The 19,767-nt window shown below is 43.7% G+C and overlaps 1 protein-coding gene across 2 annotated transcripts in view; it reads right to left on the reverse strand.

Annotated features, from left to right (window-relative positions):
* Positions 1-19,751, reverse strand: part of tesk2 (testis associated actin remodelling kinase 2) — a 30,917-nt gene extending 11,166 nt beyond the window's left edge. The window contains exons 1-4 of one of the 2 annotated variants that reach the window (XM_076294905.1): positions 19,295-19,751; positions 14,562-14,877; positions 8,613-8,734; positions 5,387-5,435 (exon numbers count right to left, since the gene is read on the reverse strand). In XM_076294905.1, the coding sequence (XP_076151020.1) occupies positions 5,387-5,435; positions 8,613-8,734; positions 14,562-14,877; positions 19,295-19,296 (489 nt within the window). In that variant the 5' untranslated portion in view covers positions 19,297-19,751. Of the gene's footprint in view, positions 1-5,386; positions 5,436-8,612; positions 8,735-14,561; positions 14,878-19,155 lie in introns of both variants that reach the window. The other variant, XM_076294906.1, reaches the window with a different exon arrangement.
* Positions 19,752-19,767: the final 16 nt, after the last annotated feature.

Genomic DNA, 19,767 nt, shown 5'->3' on the forward strand with positions numbered 1-19,767 from the left:
GAGAAAAACAGAATAAATATGGATATTCAGTATGAACCATATATGTACAGTATGTACAGCTATGTGCAGTGTGGTAACAGTACCATTGTAGTACAGATACCGTAACATTATCAGAGTATTAACAATAAGTGTATATGTGTAGGATGGATTGTATGAAGAACGGTAGAATAAGGCTATGTATAAGTAAATAAATTTGTAAATAAGTAAATAAATTTGTAAATACAGAAATAGATAGACACTATGGGTGGGATAGGGTAGTGCAAATTGTCTGGGGGGGGGGGGGGGGGTACAACAAGGGCCTCCTTGTTGTCCCTGTCAAGGTTGCCAAGTCGTGGACACCTCAACAGGCACAGGCAAGGAGACGGAGGGGGCAGGGGGGTTGGGGGCTTAGTTGATTGGTTGTCACCGGGATGCAGAGTTAAGAGTTCAGTAAGGTGTCAGCCGCATGAAGAAGCTTCCTCTGAACCTGCTGATTGTGATAGATTGTGTTGTGCAGAACCACAGATCACACTCTTCTGACTTGTATTTATCAAACACTGTTGATTTGTAAAGAAAAAGCTTGGACTTCTCACTCACTCTCCATGTCCCGTCACTGTACAGACATTGCCACATTGCTGCAGAAGCTCCCTGCTCCCCTGAGCTGTGCCTATCAATTCTAGAATTTCCCCTTGGGGATCCATACAGTATCTATCTATCTATCAAACCATTGACTCCAGATTATCTATTTATATGATGGTGTAATCTCATACTGTTTCTAGATTTCTCTTTCTCCTTCTCTCACTCTGTCTGTCTGTCTGTCTCTCTCTGTCTCTCACACACACACACACACACACACACACACACACACGCACGCACACACACGCACACACACACACACACACACACACACACACACACACACACACACACACAGGAGATTAGAAATACATTTTCACTGCCTAAGTGAATCCTTCCCTCGGGCTCTGTGCAACTCAGACACAGCTGTCCCACTGTTCCTGATGTTGGATGGTATGGTTTGGTACGTTCATGTCAAGGGACACTTCTGCTGTGTCCAGTCTGAGGAAAGGAAGTCCAAGTAACGGCAGATGTTTGAGGAAACATGTAAGGATTGTGAAGTAAAAATACGACAGTAAGACCGGACACATGGGTGTTGTTGGTCAGTGGTTTACATAGCGACATAGTGACTATGAATGAAAAGGTTTGCGGAACTCTGGCAGCAACCCAAACCTCCCATTTGGATAACCGAGTTCCCTGACTGCAAAACTGTAATATGAAAGCCATGCTGCTTTCCCTAAAACCTAGAACTCAAAAACAGAAAGAAACAAAACACTGATTATCTACAGCTCAAGGTGAGTGTGGTGTCCAGTTGCAGTCATCCTCTGTTGTTATTTCAAACTAAATTGTACTGTTGTTGTACAGTTGGTGTGTCAACAGGCGTACTTGCAACACAGACACTGCCACGGTGATGGCCTCATGCACACTGTACTCCAGGAAACCTGTACTAAAGACACAGTGTGTTTGCACAGACACACCACAACAACAGCAGACAGTCACTTAATACTAGATCACTCCCAACACGCTCAATTAAAATGTCCTGTAACTGACAACCTCTGCGTTTGCACAGACACACCACAACAACTTTCTTAAGAGGAGCAGACCATTACTTAATAGATCATTCAACACGCTCCCATAACTGACAACATGCCCCTTGCTGGCCAGCCACTGACCGATGGCTGTTTTTTGAGTACTGCTGGAGGATGGAGTGCCCTTAATTCCACACATCGTGGGTGCGAGTTTGACAGCGTATTTTGCCAGAGCGAAGTCAGAAGCACAAAGTGGGCAGAGTTAGACCAAAGGTAATTAATAAAAGATAGATAGATAGATCAGAATTTAACACTGGTTGCATGTGATGTTATTCAAGTTCACTTCACCGTTGAGGTCTCGCCCATTAAGGAGTCCCCGCCTTGACGTATAGCAGGAGTCTCCAACAGGTAGCTCGCAAGCTACCAGTAGCTCCCCACCTGTTTCTAAGTAGCTCTCCACTTTACATCTAGTTTGTAATTGACAGGAGATTCAAACTTTTTACTTACACAACAAAGGTTATGAGGAAACAGGATTGTAGGGGGTTAGTGTCAAAGCCACTCTAGCGCAGGGGTCTCCAACCTTTTTGGGAATGAGGGCTACCTGAAGACCCGAAATCATATGGAGGGCTACTCATTTAAAACAAACATACCCTCACCCCTTTTTTGCGAGGGTAGTCCTCCTAAATAATAGGCCTACTGTATGTGATTTTTACTTTTAAATTATCAATATTGTGCAGGCCTATACATCTTTATATATTAAGCAACTGTATTTTCAAATTTAATATCAATAACCTATGCAACACTACCAAAATTTTTGTTCAGTTTGTTCATTTCATACTTTGCATGGGGAATCTAATCTATTTTTTTTTTTTTACAAAAAAAACTATCTTTTTGTGCAATTAATAATTTGGGTTAGAATTTGTACCCAATTTATACCCACCCACCATTATGAATTCAGGGGTTGTTTAAGTTCTGATTTCAGTGGACAATTCGGTTTTAACATTTCAATAGTAATCGCCCACACCACCCTAACATATGAAAACTCATTTTAAAGTTATTGCACACCTGAAATGATCCATGATCTGACAAAAAGGGTAATGCACAGTCCTGCTCAGTCATACATGCTATAACATTTTCAGCGCTATTATTCGGCAGTTGCCTAGGAGGAGAAAAGGCCTGTGAGCTAAAGCCATTGTTTTTCAGTCCTTGAACAATCATGCAAGAACCGTATTTGACGAACATGGAATGGCCACAGAACTTTTGAAGATATGCTTCCATTGGCTACACCAGACAAGCAAGTTTTTTCCCCCTTTACTGTCTATGCGTGCGAGCATCGTGTATGCGCTCCGCTTCCGTTGTTGTTTAAAGATTGAATGGGAAACGGATTTGGAGCCAAAGGCTAAAATTTAACGCAGCTACAAAGGTATCACCAATATCAATTTAATGTTACAGATGTATGGCTACATACATTCTTAAAATGGTTCTGGTCTAGACTTAAATATCTATTGAAAACTTCACAATGGAGCGTGTTTTTAGAGCGTGATCTGCAGGCGACCTGTTGGCTATTTTTAGAAAGTGCGCTGGGGGCGCCTCATAGCCGTCCCGCGGGCTACCTGGTGCCCGCGGGCACCGTGTTGGAGACCACTGCTCTAGCGTCAGGCGTGTGTAGCCCAGACTGCCGTGAGAGGTGGAGGGTGCGCTAGCTAGCAGCCCAGAATGCCGTGAGGTGAGAGGGTGCGCTAGCTCGGGGCACCATACTTAAAAGTGCCCGTAAGTGGCCGCTGATTACAGGCTGCAGTCAGAAACACATGGCGTGCATAGCACAGCGCCGTGATCTTTACTCTCACTCTGGGCCAAAGGGGCCCCAGTGGAACAGCACAGCTCAGCGCGGCGGCTACAAACAGTGCAGACAGTGTTGTGCTCTCCCAAAGAGCCTGTGGAGACTTGTCTGTCGGAAAGGCTACATTCTTTTGTTAAACACGTCGCTGGAGGACCCAGAAGGACAACAAGAGGGTGAGAGGACAACCGAAGGGAGGGAAAAGAAAAAGGATGAGAGAGTGAGAGAGAGAGAGAGAATGAGAGAGAGAGAGAGAGAGAGAGAGAGAGAGAGAGAGAATGAGAGAGAGAATGAGAGAGAGAGAATGAGAGAGAGACAGGGACAGAGAGAGAGAGAGAGAGAGAGAGAGAATGAGAGAGAGACAGAGAGAGAGAGAGAGAGAGAGAGAGAGAGAGAGAGAGAGAGAGAGAGAGAGAGAGAGAGAGAGAGAGAGAGAGAGAGAAATAAGGGAACTCCTACAGTACACACATTTCACTGATTCATTAACCTGCCAGCCTGACAGAGACTGTAGCCCATTAACTCTGCCTACCTGGAGCAGGAAATGACTGACTTAACACCACAGTAAAATCACACTAAAGTTTGAGTAGAGAGACTAAACACAATGTTGGTGAAAAAGACGGGGCTTTCACCCCAACAGCCTTCAGTGCCTTCTAATCAACCCTAGTGTGTTTCACTCCTGATTTCGGTTTGCTTGCATCGGTGTCGATCCACGTCATGAGTTGGATAGTGTCACGCCCGGCTATGCCGTGCTGGGTGTGTCTCTCCCTGGCTTGGCCCTGTGTGGGTAATCCAGCCTGCATTGTCTACTGCTGCTGTTCTGTCGCCTTTAGGTGGAGCTGTTGCGGTGGGCCGTGCCGCGCTAATTGGTGGCCCGATGAGCGGGTCTTTAAAATCACCGCCTTCCAGTCAGCTCGCGCTCTCTTTCTGCTACCTTGGCCTGAGGACGAGAGGCTGGCTGTGGTCGTCGCTCCTTGCCCGTTCACCTTTTTGCTTTACACTTACATTATACTGATATGCACGACACTTTTGGTTTGCTTACCACTTACTGACTTCGGACAAATCATTCGTTAATAAACCAACATCATATTTAAACATTAAGTTCAGTGTGGTCTCCCCTATGTCAGCTCTACTTTGAGCCAAGTCCTGACAGATAGCTACACTACCGGTCAAAAGTTTGGGGTCACTTACAAATTTTAATTCTACTCCATTATAGACAGAATATCATCTGAGATCAGTTACATTGTTTTTTTGTTTAGTTTTTTCAGATTACATTATGTGCTTACATAATTGCAAAAGGGTTCTCCAATGTTTTATCAGTTAGCCTTTTAAAATTATATCAGATTAGTAAACAGAACGTGCCTTTCACATTGGATGAATGATTGCTGATAATGGGCAATGTAGATCTTGTATTAAAGATCAGCCATTTCTTTCTTCTTTCTACAACAGTCGAGAACCCTTTTGCAATTATGTAAGAACATAATGTAATCTGAAAACTGCTGCTCTGGTTAAAAAAAGACAATGCAATTGATCTCAGCTGGTATTCTGTCTATAATGGAGTGGAATGGAAATTTTTAAGTGACCCGAAACTTGCGTCTTGCGTCTGTCTCAACTCTAGTGCATTAATACTATTTTCCAGCCACGCAAAATGCATTGGTTAAAGTCATAAAAGTTAATATTGTTGGCTAATAAACAATTGCCAGGTTCTAGATCAACCCAAGTGGCTCTGCCTTCATTGCAAAATGGTAAATGCCACGTTATATTTTGAAGATCAACACCAAATGACCAATGACAACTTTGGGTCGGTGTAGAAATAATGTTATGTGAAACTGAACCAAACACACACACACACAGAGCGATCAAGCTGTATGTCTAAAAACACCCTCAGCATGTGTCAGGCAACCCCACCTTTAGGTAACTGATTTACCTGAAGAATCTAACCCCCACCTGAAACAGGTGTGGCTCTTACCTCTGTCAGGGCATGGAGTTGACCTTCCTGGACACAGACACCCATGAATCTGCCAGGGAAAGAGGGAAGAGAAGAGAAGGAGAGAAATGAAAGAATAAGTCAGTCACTTTCACCCTCTAATTTACTTGTCTGTTTGAGCAGAACATCTGAAGACAACAGCGTCAGAACACAAACCATGACAAATGCAGTTAGGGGGAAAAACAACATTAATATCTGGTTGGGTAAAAACAGCGCCAGTGAGATTTGCTGTGCATTCCTGCTTTTATGAACGTAGAAGAAAAACACTTGTACTCAAAAGTGGAGGTATTAAGAGTCCTTTCCCCCCAGGCCAGAAGTCCAGCCCAATATTCTGCGGATCCTGCAAATGACATGCAGAGATGCTGCATTGTGGAGAAGCTCCATTGAGACTGATGATACTGAACACTGCATTCAGGTGCTTGGGAGAGCAAAGCTGGGAAATGCATAGACCTGTACCAGCAACCTGAAAATGCAGATCCCTAAGGAAAACTGCAGCACAATATACTGTTTGGGGCTGTGTTCTACATGGTCAAAACCAAATTTAAAGTATTGTTTTCTATTTTAACCTTAAGTTAACTGTAGCCGTGACTGGTCTAGTAACAGTTGAGGACACTAGCTCCTCCCAGTACCTACGAGGGGCAAGGGCCAACATGAGTGTTTTTGCCCCCAAATGGAAAACATAACAAATTACTCTCTCTTTATCGGCATTCCATCTCTCAGCTTACTGGGACTGTGTATGTGAGTGAGTGTGTGTGAGTGTGTGAGCGTGTGTGTGTGTGTGTGTTTTTACAGCCCCACATTGCAGATCGTTAGCGACCCAGGAGAGACTGGGGTTGCCTGTGTCGGCCCTTTATGGCACCAGCAGGCACCATCAGCGCCAAACGGCCCTCATGGGCAGGGCCGTCACACGTGAGCCGCCGACACACAACAGCAAACATTTGTGAGCAGCTTTTACGTTATGGCCCAATAAACTCCAGAGCCTGAGTTTATGGCTGGTCCTTGCTGGGATTTCATCAACAAAGACCCCCTCAGAACTCCGCTGTCAGCACCAGGGCCCCACGCGGCCCCGGTGGAGCGGGACGCAACAATGCTGCGATTGTAGCGTCCCTGCGCACACACACACACACACACACACACACACAGCCTCTGTCTCTGTCCCCTGCGCTTGGCCACAACTCCCTTGTGCAAACGAACAGTTGCGCATCACAAATATGGAATGACTAAAACAATTCGAGTCACTCTGTCCATGATGTGGGACGATCCAGCATGTTGACAAAGAATAAGTCTGCGCTGGCCAGAACAAGCAAAAGACTACACAACAGACTACACAACAGACTGTTTAACATGTTTAACCAATGAACAGATCCAGCTCCATAACTCTACAGGGGAGTCCCTTGTTTTTATGTGTCTATTTATTATATTGTCTTTATTCTGTCTCCCAGCACAGTTGGAGATGTTACATTTTACATTTCACTGCTGTTGTACATGTACAATCATGCATGTGACGAATAAACTAACTTGAACTTGAACTTCAGCAGCACTGACTAATCTCAGAATAGCACACACATACAGCTTCATATCTTACTCTCATGTCCCTTGAAAAACTAAAATAAAACAAAAACTAAGAAATCGCAGTACTACTGCAGAGTTTGACAAAATGACTTTTCCATAACACTGCACTTTCAAAACATTTGAAATATTCTGACAAATAAATAAATAAATCATATTCAAGTGTGATTACAGATACCTTTGTGGCCTTGGCACAGTCAAAGCATCTTTTAAAAACTCTATTTATAGCCATTCTGTGGCGGCAGACTGCGATGACCTTTGTGGAGCTTAAAATAAAAGGCCAAGTCAGTTCTTTGAGAGGCACGGACATCAATGAAACCCAAGCTCAGGGTGGCGGTCCAGCCCATCCATTGTTAATGGCCCTCCGTCCTACTTCAACGCTAGGGGAGCAGGGCGAGGGGGTTCGCTTGCTCGGCCCACTCTTCCACAAAAGCAAGAAGTGACAGGGATTTGTATTGAAAGCCGCAGTCCCGAATCTTTTTTTTTATGAACGAGATGAAAGGGCTGCAAATTGCATTGATATTGAGCCACTCACTGGAAATAAAGAGGAGCAAGAACCAGTGAGGCACTCAGCTACAGCCAAGTGAGAGGCCCCTTCCCTAAGAGGACATCAATCAACAAGGGGGCCTGTCTAAACGAAAACGAATGAGTGTTTTTCTCGATCTGTGTTCCGTATCATAGGTTGATCACAGTAATCACTAGCTCAACTTTGAGACAATGCTTGGATTTCTTATCAGACGCTTTTGTCCAAAAGTGACTTAGAACTATAACAATAAACATTACATTTGCATTAAATTAATAGAAAGATAATGTTTCCATAATTGTTTCATTAAGACAACCCAGTCTATTTCTAACCAGTAGTATGGGTAAGAAGATTCACCTATACCAGTAAGTATGGGTAAGAAGATTCACCTATACCAGTATACCAGTGAGACAGTGAATGAGCAGGTTGTGTCCGAGACAGTTTCTATGCAACATCTGAAACTTTCAAGTTATATGGGTGATCTATTTGTTTTCTCAGCAGATGCATGAGAATGCAAGGGGTAACCAAATAACTGTAATGTATAAACTATAATAAAATGTATTGTCCCCCGGTCATCATCATGATGTCAACATTGGGCGAACATAACACGATGCAAAACTGAGTTGATATGGCAAGCCAATTTAACATGACAGACTGTCTCGCCGTTAAAAAGCAGCCACACACCAGAGTGGCGCAGTACCGGTCATAACTCAGCCGCCAATACAACAATATACTCGCCAATGGCGCTTGGCAGGTGCTAATTTCGAACCCTGTGTCTGACAATAAAATCTCAAATGAGTCAATCTAACAATGGATCCCCGCCACTACAACAACAAACTGTACCATTAAAGGAACGACTGTGGTCGTTGAAAAACACATTGCATCCACTTGCAAATTCATCTAGGACTTACACAAGGCAATTACACAGCACTCCCTCCCTCACTCCCTCCTTCCCTAGCACATCGGCTTGTTTTGGTTACTAAACCCTGAAGCACATTCATGCCCTGCCCTGTGGCTCTCCACATGACCTTGTGGTATGCAGCTAGCGCGTGAGGAAATCCTCAGTATGTGGGATGTGGGGTGTGTGTGTGTGTGTGTGTGTGTGTGTGTGCGCACCTGAGGATGTTGGGGTGGGAGAGTCGGTTCATCAGCTGCACCTCACGCAGCATGTTGGCCCTGTTACTGCTCAGCTTGTTCATCTTCAGAGCCATAACCTGGTCCGAAGCGCGGTGACGTACCTGGAACACACACACACACACACACACACACACACACACACACACACACACACACACACACACACACACACACACACACACACACACACACACACACACACACACACACACACACACACACACACACACACACACACACACACACACACACACACACACACACACACACACAGCATGAACACTGGGACCAGATGTACGTACATTTGCGAACATAGCGTTATCAGTGCCATGTCCAACCCGCAGAAACCACACGCTTATGTTAATGTCGTATTTACCAAACATGCAGTTCATCGGGTAAACAGCGCCTTTCTCCGCCCCCTACCTCAATTTATGAACATTAACAACTAAAAAAGACATACTTCAATCACATGCGCAGTTGAATGAAGTTAACTGATAATCACACATTTAGCTTTTGTCATGCATTGTATTAGATAATGAAGAGCAGTAGTTCTACTCAAACTACTTGTGCACGTTGGCTATGGAAGATTGGTCAAATCTAGCAAGTTGGAAAGTTTAAGTGGAAAGGCCAACGAAAATTAAGGTTGCTTTTGATATAGTACAAAGACGTAAAACTGGTGCTCTAAATAGCGATTCTGTTGTCTTTGAAAGGTTCTCTTATTGACGCATTTAACCGAAAAACCGCTTTTAACACCTGTTTTTACAAGGCAGAAATATTTAGGCGCAACATAGACACGCGCTTTTATGGGCAGTTTTCGTACATACAGGGGAATACCTAATTAGGCGCTTCTCCTCCTATCCTTTTACACAAAAATCCCACTTTCTCCTGACCCTCCTATGAATGCATATGCAGGAGACGGAAAAGCTCAAATTGACATTCTCAGCTCCTGCGACAGGTATTCTGTGCTTTTACCTCAGTGCGGCCTGTTTGTACATACCTTGCCATTTTTTACGTGCATTTTGCGAAACAAATATGCCTGAAATGGGCGCAAACGTTAATATATCTGGCCCTGGGTCTCCTAAAAAGCTGATTTCAAACCTTCATAAATCAATGTAGACAACGTTCAGACTTATCTAACAGAAGCTACTGCAGTGGAGAGCCTGGATTATAAAATGTACTTGTATGTGCACGTTGAAATGAAATTAAATATATCTGTATATTTCTCAGATATCTTACATCTTTCTTGTATTTTTTTATCAGCAGCTCTAGATCTTATTTAGTCAGCCAAGTGATGACAAACAGAATTCTACTTTCGCAACAGCCCCGGAGGCAGGAAGTTCCTTATTGTGCACCAACAACTCACACCTGAGCCCATGCTACACACCAAAGCTCAGTGTTCAAGGATATTAGACTGAATGGCTTTTTCAGCCTGCTGGATTCATCCGGCACGCCACGTGCACACCTCTGTTATATAGCTAAACCTGTTACATATCTAAACCTTTAACAGGTGTGGGCTGCATGGCAGGGGGCAAAGATCGTATTCTTGGATCTGGTGTACTGTACTCTACTCTACTCCAAAGTGCTGGGCAAGAGGAGATACCCTCTATCACACTGGCGCTGTGTGAGTGAGTCAGGGAGCACTGACGCAGCAGGCCCTGCACGTTCTAACGTTCTGAGACAGGTTAGCACGGCTCGCAACAGGCCCTGCACGTTCTAACGTTCTGAGACAGATTAGCACGGCTCGGTGTAAAGCCTCAAGTGGTGTCATTCTCTCCGCTCTGCAGGCCTGCTACAAGGGATACGAAAAAGAAACGCTCCGCTCGGCAGGAAGTGCTTATGACAGACTGAAATATTAAGCGGTATCTATTCCAACTCACTTCCTCAAGCTGAAAGTCAGCGATACAGAGCGTCAGAGCCCAAAGGCAGAGAAATGGTACTCCAGTGCATATTTGATCAACAGGTTTGGGGCAAGTGCAAGATACCAAGTTTACCACAGAATAGTCAGTCAAGAGTTCACAACAGGCCCTTGGGAACAAAAGAGTGAGGCTAACTGCTGTTAGCGCTCCCTGACTGCACCCAATCAAAAAAGGCCCCCAAGTCCACTGAATGGAGAGGCGGAGAGAGGACAGGAACCCCGTTTAAAGGGAAGTACGGAGCCACTGGAAAAAGGGAAGTGCTGTGCTTCACCTCTCCTCCTCCTACAACCACAACAACATCCCTCTCTAGCAGACTCAGCCTCCAGAGAGCTCCGCGCGGTCATCATGGCCCGTCGAAGCAAAGGCAGGCAGCCCAGCAGGACGAGCTGGGGCAGATGGCTTCCACCCCTAGCCACCTGGGGAGAGTGCAGACGGTCACACACACACACACACACACACACACACACACACACACACACACACACACACACACACACACACACACACACACACACACACGTACACGCACGCACACACACGCACGCACGTACACACATGCACACACACCGTCCAAAGGCTGCAGTACCACACCCCTTTACGGTCCGTCTGTGACTGGTCCTCCGTATAGAGTAGCACATCCTGCATCTCAATATTGAGGTGATTTTTGCCATTTTGTCACACAATGGCCTTTCCTTCCCTCTCGCAAAGTAAATAATGAAACGCCGTACACCCATTCAGCAGAGCTGCAGTGTACAGCCATCTGAAGACTATCCAACAACAAAGCGCTGCGTCAAAACAGCAAGCTGATAAAATGCCAATTGACATACGTGCAAAGTCACGTTGGAGTTTGAAACCAACTGAAAGCACAGGGAGCACAGTCTCACAGAAACGTGACACATTATGTAACAGACGAGTATTGATTAATGCTTCATCCCCACAAAGCAACATTACACAGGAGACCAGTGAGGGGAAATAACCCTCTTCAAAAAGCCCGACACTATTTAAGGTCATACTGGCATCACTAAAATGGCCTTTCTAAAACTATTTGGGTCTGATGGTAATTTTGATACCATAGATGAATAGAGATCCAGTCAGACCAATAGTATGAAAAATCAGGAACAGAGTTTATTTACAATGATGCGCATCAAGGGAGAGACAGCATGACTTCACCTAAAGATCCATCAGCTGCTCTAACTAGACAAGGAAATAGTTAGGGTTTAAGTATCCTTCCAGGCTGACGGGAGATAGTGTTCAGTGTCATCCCATCTTACGTGGACTACACTGAATCAGACTCTGATTAGTGGCAACCTGGCAATCCGGAGCAGATAGCTACCGACGCAGCCATGCAGAACAGTGAAACACTGCAAAGTCATAATATTCCCGCTTATCTCTAAATACAGTCACACACAGATATACACAGGGACAGTAGATATCATACAGTCATTACATAGAATCATACTTTTAGTATCAAAGTGACCCACTAATGAGAAATGCAGAACATTAAACCACATATTGGAATATTGGACATAATGTTCTATTCCACCGTCTCTCAGTCCATATCATTTGGAATTTTTGGTAGAACCATACATGGTTGATGTATTAGTGTACGAGCTGTATGAGTGGACATGGCATTATTTATACAGTCCATGTGACAACCTCATCCTTCTGTGTTCAAAAGTCCCCTGCTGAAGGCTGTAACCGCACAGGATAGTGGGTTGCTGATGACTATTCACAGGAACACTTAACGGAGAGCTGGGGCCAATACCCTGCTAGTGAGGCAATGTCTCAACTTCAGCCTGACGTAAAAGTGATGGTCTATTAGATGCTCAGTGCATTCATTCAACTACTGTACAGCCAATAACTTGGTTCATTATTACCTTGTGATTAAACCCAACCCCTCCCGCTTGCCCCCAAACACACACACACACACACACACACAGTGATATGGTCTCGTGTCCTCCTCCTCACCCCACATGGCATGGTGGACGCGGACCCCCCACACAGCCGTGTGCTAATGAGTCTGGTCTGGGTGTTTTATTACACAGGGCTGACTGCACACTGTTATGTCTCTGTGCTCCATTCATAGGCACCCCATCCAGTTCAAATCTATGGAAGCAGTTGTTCATGAGCTAAAAATACTCTGTTTTACTCTGGGGGGGTATAATGAAGTGGAGCATAGTGAGAACTAAATGTCAAAGGAAAACCCCCACCTTAAATGACTTTTGTTAAATGTTTAATGTCAACAATATATTAAATGAAGTAGGATAATAAAGCTCTATACTCTTTATCTGCTTTATAAGGAGTGTGACTTGTGTTAGAGTTTGGCTACTTGTGAACCTACAAGCCTTCAGGTTTCAACTCACCCTACATGCACTGCAGCCTCACTCCAACTCAGCACTGAACGAGGATGTGGTTTAGCAAGGCTGCAGCTGCCGCTACATACAGCCTGACCTCGAAACATCCACTCCATGACCATTCATAGCCTAATGACTTCACATCTTTACTCATCAGCCACCATACCCCAGACTACTCCCACCCAACACACACACACACACACACACACACACACACAAACAGACACGTACACCCACACCCACACTCACCCAAGCATGTCACTCTGACTAAGCCTGATGCCCGACAACTAGGTCCGTGAGAATTGTTAAATCCATCAGTCAGATTTCCAGCCTGCCCAGGCCACGGCTGGAGCCATTCCACTGTGATGACTGGCATTGATCTGGCTCTGTGACTGACCAGGCAATGTGAGCTCATTTTCTCTGAGGGCTTGTCTGCCCTATGGAACAAATCGTTTTTTTTTCTTCTTCCAAACAAAAAGTTTTGAACCTAAACGCAGCTGAGAAAGTGAGAAAGCTACTGTAAACAGAGCGTTGCTCGTAGCGCTCGCGTAGCGAGTTAGTTTGTTTTCCTGCTCTCTTGCTAAGGGGAGCCAGTTTAAAGATAGCACCATTAATATTGACAACAGCAAAACATTTCACTTCTCTCCTTAGATACACTGTTTACAGTTCCGCTGAGCGAGGCTCAGATCACTGCTGCCACTGCACTTATGCAACAGCTCTGTATTCAGCAGGCCCATGGCATGACACACCACTGCCTAATTATACACTTCTCAGGAGTTCTGATATGCATCTGGTGGCCTCTGTGTTGCTTTCCATTTTCACACAGCACATTCTTGTGAATCAGTTATGGGCTGTGGTATTACCGAATCTCACTGACCTTGTTTTGACGTAATACACACTGAAAAATGCCACCAGCTTGATTAATAGCGAGTATTGTGTTTTTGTTGTTGTTGTTGTTTTTAGGGGGGTTGACTCATAAAATAGCAGGCTAGCATCACACAAAGCTACTGAACCCAAACAGGCAGCTGGGGAAGTCAGACTCTCTCTCTGGCCCGCTCTATGAGCTATTTATGCCTTTTCAAAGGGTGAATATAAATACAGCCTCTGCGCACTTAAACAGGCCTATGGGGTTTCAGTAAACATGAAGGGCGTCAGACCCACATGAGCTTTCATGAGATTTCCTTGTGGCCCTTTTTCAGATGCCAGATCTAAAGACGTAGATTAAAAAGTAAAGTAAAGCTGCATTCTTTCATATTGTCGACCATTCACTTGCTGCCCTTCTCTTGTCATCTAAACAGTTGAAATTATTTTAACGATGTTGTGCGACATTTCGCGTAACCAATAGTTATTTCGCTTGTAATTACTTAATGACAATAGTACTCCATGAGTCTCTTCTATGTTTGAATGGGGCTTAAACAATGTGATAACACTATAATTAAAAGCACTAAATTAATAGTTTGCACTGGGCAGATATAACACATTTAATTCCACACCTGCACAGTGTTATACAGCCTAAATATGGGTGTAAATAGATGTGAGAGGGAAGATCTCATCTCCACTAAACATTCTCGATCCTATAAATACCTCAGAGTCTAAACTCAACACTTAACCCAAAAACGCCTGTGAAGCAGGGCATTGTGCCATTGCCCTCGGGTTACCTTGTAGACTTCTGAGAAGAAGCCAGAACCGATCCATTCGCAGATGAAGTCATCCAGACGGGTCAGGCGTGAGAAGGCACTGATGAGGGCGCGGTAGGATGAGGGGCACACTCGGTCCAGCTGGCCCGTCTCCACCCCACCCACCCCCACGTCCAGCTCCTCCGGGCGGTCAGCCCGCGTCGGGAAGCTGGCTATGGAGTTACGCTTGTTCCGATCCATGTCTACTGATGCTGCAGATGCCGTTCGTGGTGGAGGACTCCGCAGTAGATCTTTCACATCTTTGACAGGCAGGAGGCGGTGGTGGTGTAAGACAAGCCTAAGGGAATCAAACAGGTGTGTGTTAAAAGAGTGTTGCGGAAGTCTCGTTTCAATTTTAATACCTCGGCTAAGGTAGCACATGGGTAAGAGTCTTCAGGTGTCAGCAATGCTGTCACATCACTGCAGGACAATAAATAGCCAGAGCAAATGTTGTTGTGGACTCTGTTGGTTGATGATGCAGGCCATCTGTCAGGCTGATTTCATTAATTTATTAATTTACAAAAAACAAGCCATCTTCAGACAATTTAAGGAGTTGGTATTTTATTGACACGACAAAGCGATACAATCAATAGTAACCAAACCGTGAACACCTACACCTACACCCTTGGGGATCAATAAAGTATCTGTATATCTATCTATCTATCTGGATGTCAAGCTAAATGCATTCAGTGCCTGCTGCATTGCTGTGAAAGCCGTGCTGGACATGACACTGAGTGACGAACCATATTCAGGTGACAGGGGAAGAAAAGGTGGAGGGGGCTAAAGGAGATATTTCTCTTGCGTCGCAATTTCATTCTCCAGCTTGCACAACACCAGGATTTCCCTTTCTCTTCTGACCAATTCATCATCTGAGTGTTCAGCTCCAAGAGTGCAGCTGAGTAGATCTGCCCAGGCCTCTGGTGAATTACAACAGCTGTACTAGTAGTTTTGATGGGCTGAAACAAGAGTGCACGCTACAAGTCTTATATTTTTTTTAACTCCCCAAATGATTCCACTTCAACTTCATCACCAATTCATTTCTTATGGCCAATTATGTCTGTCATCCATATTAGAAACGTTCACATATGTTTGTGAACAACATTTGTTTTCAGTGTGATGGTATTTTACAAAAACATGTCATGCCTTAGAGACTTTTTAAAAAGTTTACACACACAGATTTAGACAGTGGATCAAACAGGTGTCCTGTCCTATTGCTGAGCTGGGATCAGTTTGAATGAATGCAAAGTAGCATTAGTGTCGTTTGAACCCCCTGACTTCCTTCTCTTCTCAGGTATTTCTTAAAAGCACTGCTAATAAAGACTTCAAGAGAACCATATATATCTATTTTCATTCTAATTTTCAAAAAGCAATTGGAGAACAGATGACCACTTTGATTTAGCTTTTATAGCAAGGCTTTCTCATGAAAAAGTTTTTTTTAAGAGTTTGGTAGGCTGTCAACAACCACAGACTGTTTGATATTACGTTTTCAACAACGCTACAGTGACATTAAGACTCTGACTCACTACTCTCAGTCTGAACAGAAAAGCTGGTGTAGCCAGACCACCAGTGACATCCATAAAAGGACTTTTTCCCTCCTCCACCAAAGCTTCTTTCCCCATTTTTCTTGTGCTTTGAAATCACAAAGCCAGCGCTGCCAAGAATGTCCACGACTATTTCTGTGTGCTGAGGCTGTCAGGAAAGCGCACAGCATGAGGGAGGCACTTTTGGTGCTTATGTCGTCATGCCTCCTCTCTTTCTGGGAAATACAGGAAGAAAAAGGGGGCCAAGGATCCATGTGAGAAAGAGAACAACTTAGAAATTAAAGAATGAAAGGAAGAGAAACAAAAAGAAAGATTGAAAGAAAGAAAACTATTTCCCATTATTCAGCATGCATGAAGCATCGGGTTGATCGGGTTCAGAGCCTGAAGGGGAAAAAAGAGAAAGGCTGACAAAATTGGGTTTGCGGATGTCTAACACTGACTTCCCAGACTTGGCTGTCTTCCTCTACTCTCCATCCCCAGCTGGCTGACATCTCAGCAGTCGTTCACTGTTTATAATGCATCAGGAACTGGTCAGTCGCCCTGCTCTTCTACATGCAACAAGATGGAGGAAGCACTTTAGATTAGGGTGATAGCCAGACAGAGAGGGCAGCAAGAGAAAGAGATGGAGAGAGAGAGAGAGAGAGAGAAAGAGAGATGGAGAGAGAGAAGGAGAGATGGAGAGAGAGAGGGGGGGATCCAATCAGGATGGATAGTAGCTTCTCAGAACCATGAGGCAAGATAATTCAGCCTCAGTAAACATCCAGAAGTCTCAGAAGGTTAGAGTAAACCAGCCTGATTAACTATGCCATCCTCCCAGACGACGATACAATACCATACGATACAACTTTATTGTCAGTCAGGGCTGAAATTGTTTTTCCATCAGTAGGCAGCTCATTTAAGAAAAACAACATAGACACACATATAGCATGTACATGTATCACAAAAGACAATGGCATGAACATACACAAAAACAAGATCATGAAGACTTGTAACCCTGAATAAATATTGCACTGGATTTTAATTTAGCTGTTTAAAAATAGGATAGAGTTTTTAAGTCTGTTGCGATTAAAAGGAGGACTGTGCTACAATAGAGCATGATACTCTGAATAACTGATGTAAAAACAAAGACTGTGCTACAATAGAGCATGATACTCTGAATAACTGATGTAAAAACAAAGAAGTGATTTGGCTACTAGCTCCAAAGGATCTCAATCTATGGAGAAAACACACTGATTTTTGTCTATCATGACACCCAAATATTTACAGGCTGAGACATGGTTGATTTCTGAATTGTGAATCTTTACTGGGGGCAGTTGACAATTAGGGGGTTTTCCAAAGATGATGACATGCACACGGGGGACAATATTAAAGTACGAGTGCAAACCCAGAGAGGGCAAATAGCCTATAGTTCAGCATGCATTACTCACAGAGCATTTACTTGTTAGTCTCTATACATAACCTTTGTCATTTAGGACTTTTTACAACATGAATGCTTACCATGCTTATTAAAAAACCTCATTAGAAATTGCAGTCTAAACTATGGGATTGAGCATTTACATGCCAATGACTTGTTCAACCACATATGTTCCAATCATAAAAATGCCAAGGTGTGTAGTTCTCAATTTGTACTAAGTATGGAAGGCTTGGAATGTTTCACTAACCACGGAGACACATCCTCATTCCAAATAAATAGGGAAAGGCCCTGCCCCTCTATATAGCTCTTGTTGTGCAGATGACACTGAGAGCAGAGTTAATATTAGATCAGTTTCATTAAGGGTTTTTAAAGTGACGTGTTAAACGCATGTCAAAGTTGGCTGAAGGCTGCCAAAATCTTGGCTTCCAAAACCATATTGACAGGCCATCTAAGCGCGGCAGTTAGCTTGTTATTAGCTTGATGTTGCATCTTTTAATTACATAATTCTACATAAAAGAGTGGCTAGACTAGCTAAATTCAGACTTTCATCTCTATGCTCAAAGAACACCAGCCTGGGTGACAATGAATGAGAACACAATGGTCCGACAGGACTCAGACAGGATAGTCACAAGACATGTGTGAGGGTATTACTATGTCTGACTAATGGGACCATACTTTTGCTACTACTTCACCACACCTTAGGAGTGAGGAGACCAATAGGCCAGTTACGGCATTAGCCTTCTTCAGGTATTTTATAGTTAAAATATTCAGGTATTTTAAGTCGCTTAGCTTACAATCAGACTTTGCAATCTGTTTTACACCACACAGGGATGTGAAAAAACAGCATGCCTCACATTCCACAGATTTGAAATAATGACTGGGCTGAGCTGCCCTTCAGAGAGTGAGCTTTTCCTCAGGGCCTGTTTCAGAGGTAGGCTACACGGGAGATTTTGAATAGCATGCTTGGACTTTGGTTGGAACAGGTTATGGAATTGCACAAGAGTTCCATAAATAGCAAACGTTAGAACACTAAGCTATACCCTTTCAATAATTATTGTGAAAGTTAGGCTTTCTGTTCAACAGAAGGGAAATAAGCATATTAAAAGCCTTATTGTCATCCCAACGCACTTTTATTGTAGGCTAGAATACTTAATTAACCTTGTGCACATGCAGCTTGCATTGTGAAGTTGCTGCGCAAATAGAATTTCAGCCTTTGAAGGTGACGTACCGAAGCGCTTAACGTTAGCTGTCAAATGCAGGAATGTCAAATGCAGGAATTACTGATCTTACATTACTATCACGTTTAAATCTGAATTGATTACACAGCTACCGTTTATGAACAGGTTTGGGTGAAGAACATCCCTTGTGCTGTAGGGCACTGCTTATCAAAACAAATAGGAGGCACATTTGATGGCTCAGAGTTCATAACTCTGGCTGTTGTCTAGATGGCTCTCAATAACTGTTACATCAACAAGTAGTTTATGCAAATTATTGGCAACTTATTTAACTGTCAAGTTCACTCAGCAACACACAACAATGGATAGTGACATAAAGTGACGATGTTAAGTTAGCTCATACGCTAACGTTAGCTACCTAAAGTTCGAGTGAGTGATTGTCTTACCTGGTAGTATGTCTTTACCTAAGAGAATCCGTTTAAAGGGTCGATAGGCATCGTTAAGTCCCATTGCAAGTCACAGTGAAGTCAAAAGTGTAATGTGCAATCCATCACTGCCAAGTCCACGATATAGACGATAACTTACATAAAGATCTTCGCGAAGTTAGAAAGCTAGCCCAACTTGCAGACGTTGATTCTTCTTCCCATTACAGGCTTCTCGCTAGCTAGCTGCTTCAAAAGTTTCCAATATGTGACAGGTTTCACTTCAGCGATCGCAAACTACTATAATTGATTGCATTGCCAAAAGAGTTTGCTGGCAGGCGAGAAAAGAAAATGAACTTGCTAGCTGAAGTTCGTAGTTAAAAATGTTTAAACAGCGTCAGATGACGACCGAAAACAAACAACGCACTAGCCTGTTAGCGCACACATTTCACGTAAAAGAATAATATTTCATACGAAACTCCACATGAGTGCTTCCAGTATTACGCATAAGTTAACTGCTTAGACAAAATATTTTGCTCTATATATTTCAGTCTAAAAGTATTGCTGTACTTAATGTATGGCACGCACGAACCCCCTACTACGCCAATGGCATAATAACAAATGCCTCTCCTCCTC

This window comes from Alosa pseudoharengus, unplaced genomic scaffold, assembly GCF_046254945.1.
Source record: "Alosa pseudoharengus isolate Yale_2024_CS ecotype anadromous, Long Island Sound unplaced genomic scaffold, YU_APseudo_1.1 YU_APseudo_1.1_scf_2, whole genome shotgun sequence".
NCBI lineage: Eukaryota > Metazoa > Chordata > Actinopteri > Clupeiformes > Clupeidae > Alosa > Alosa pseudoharengus.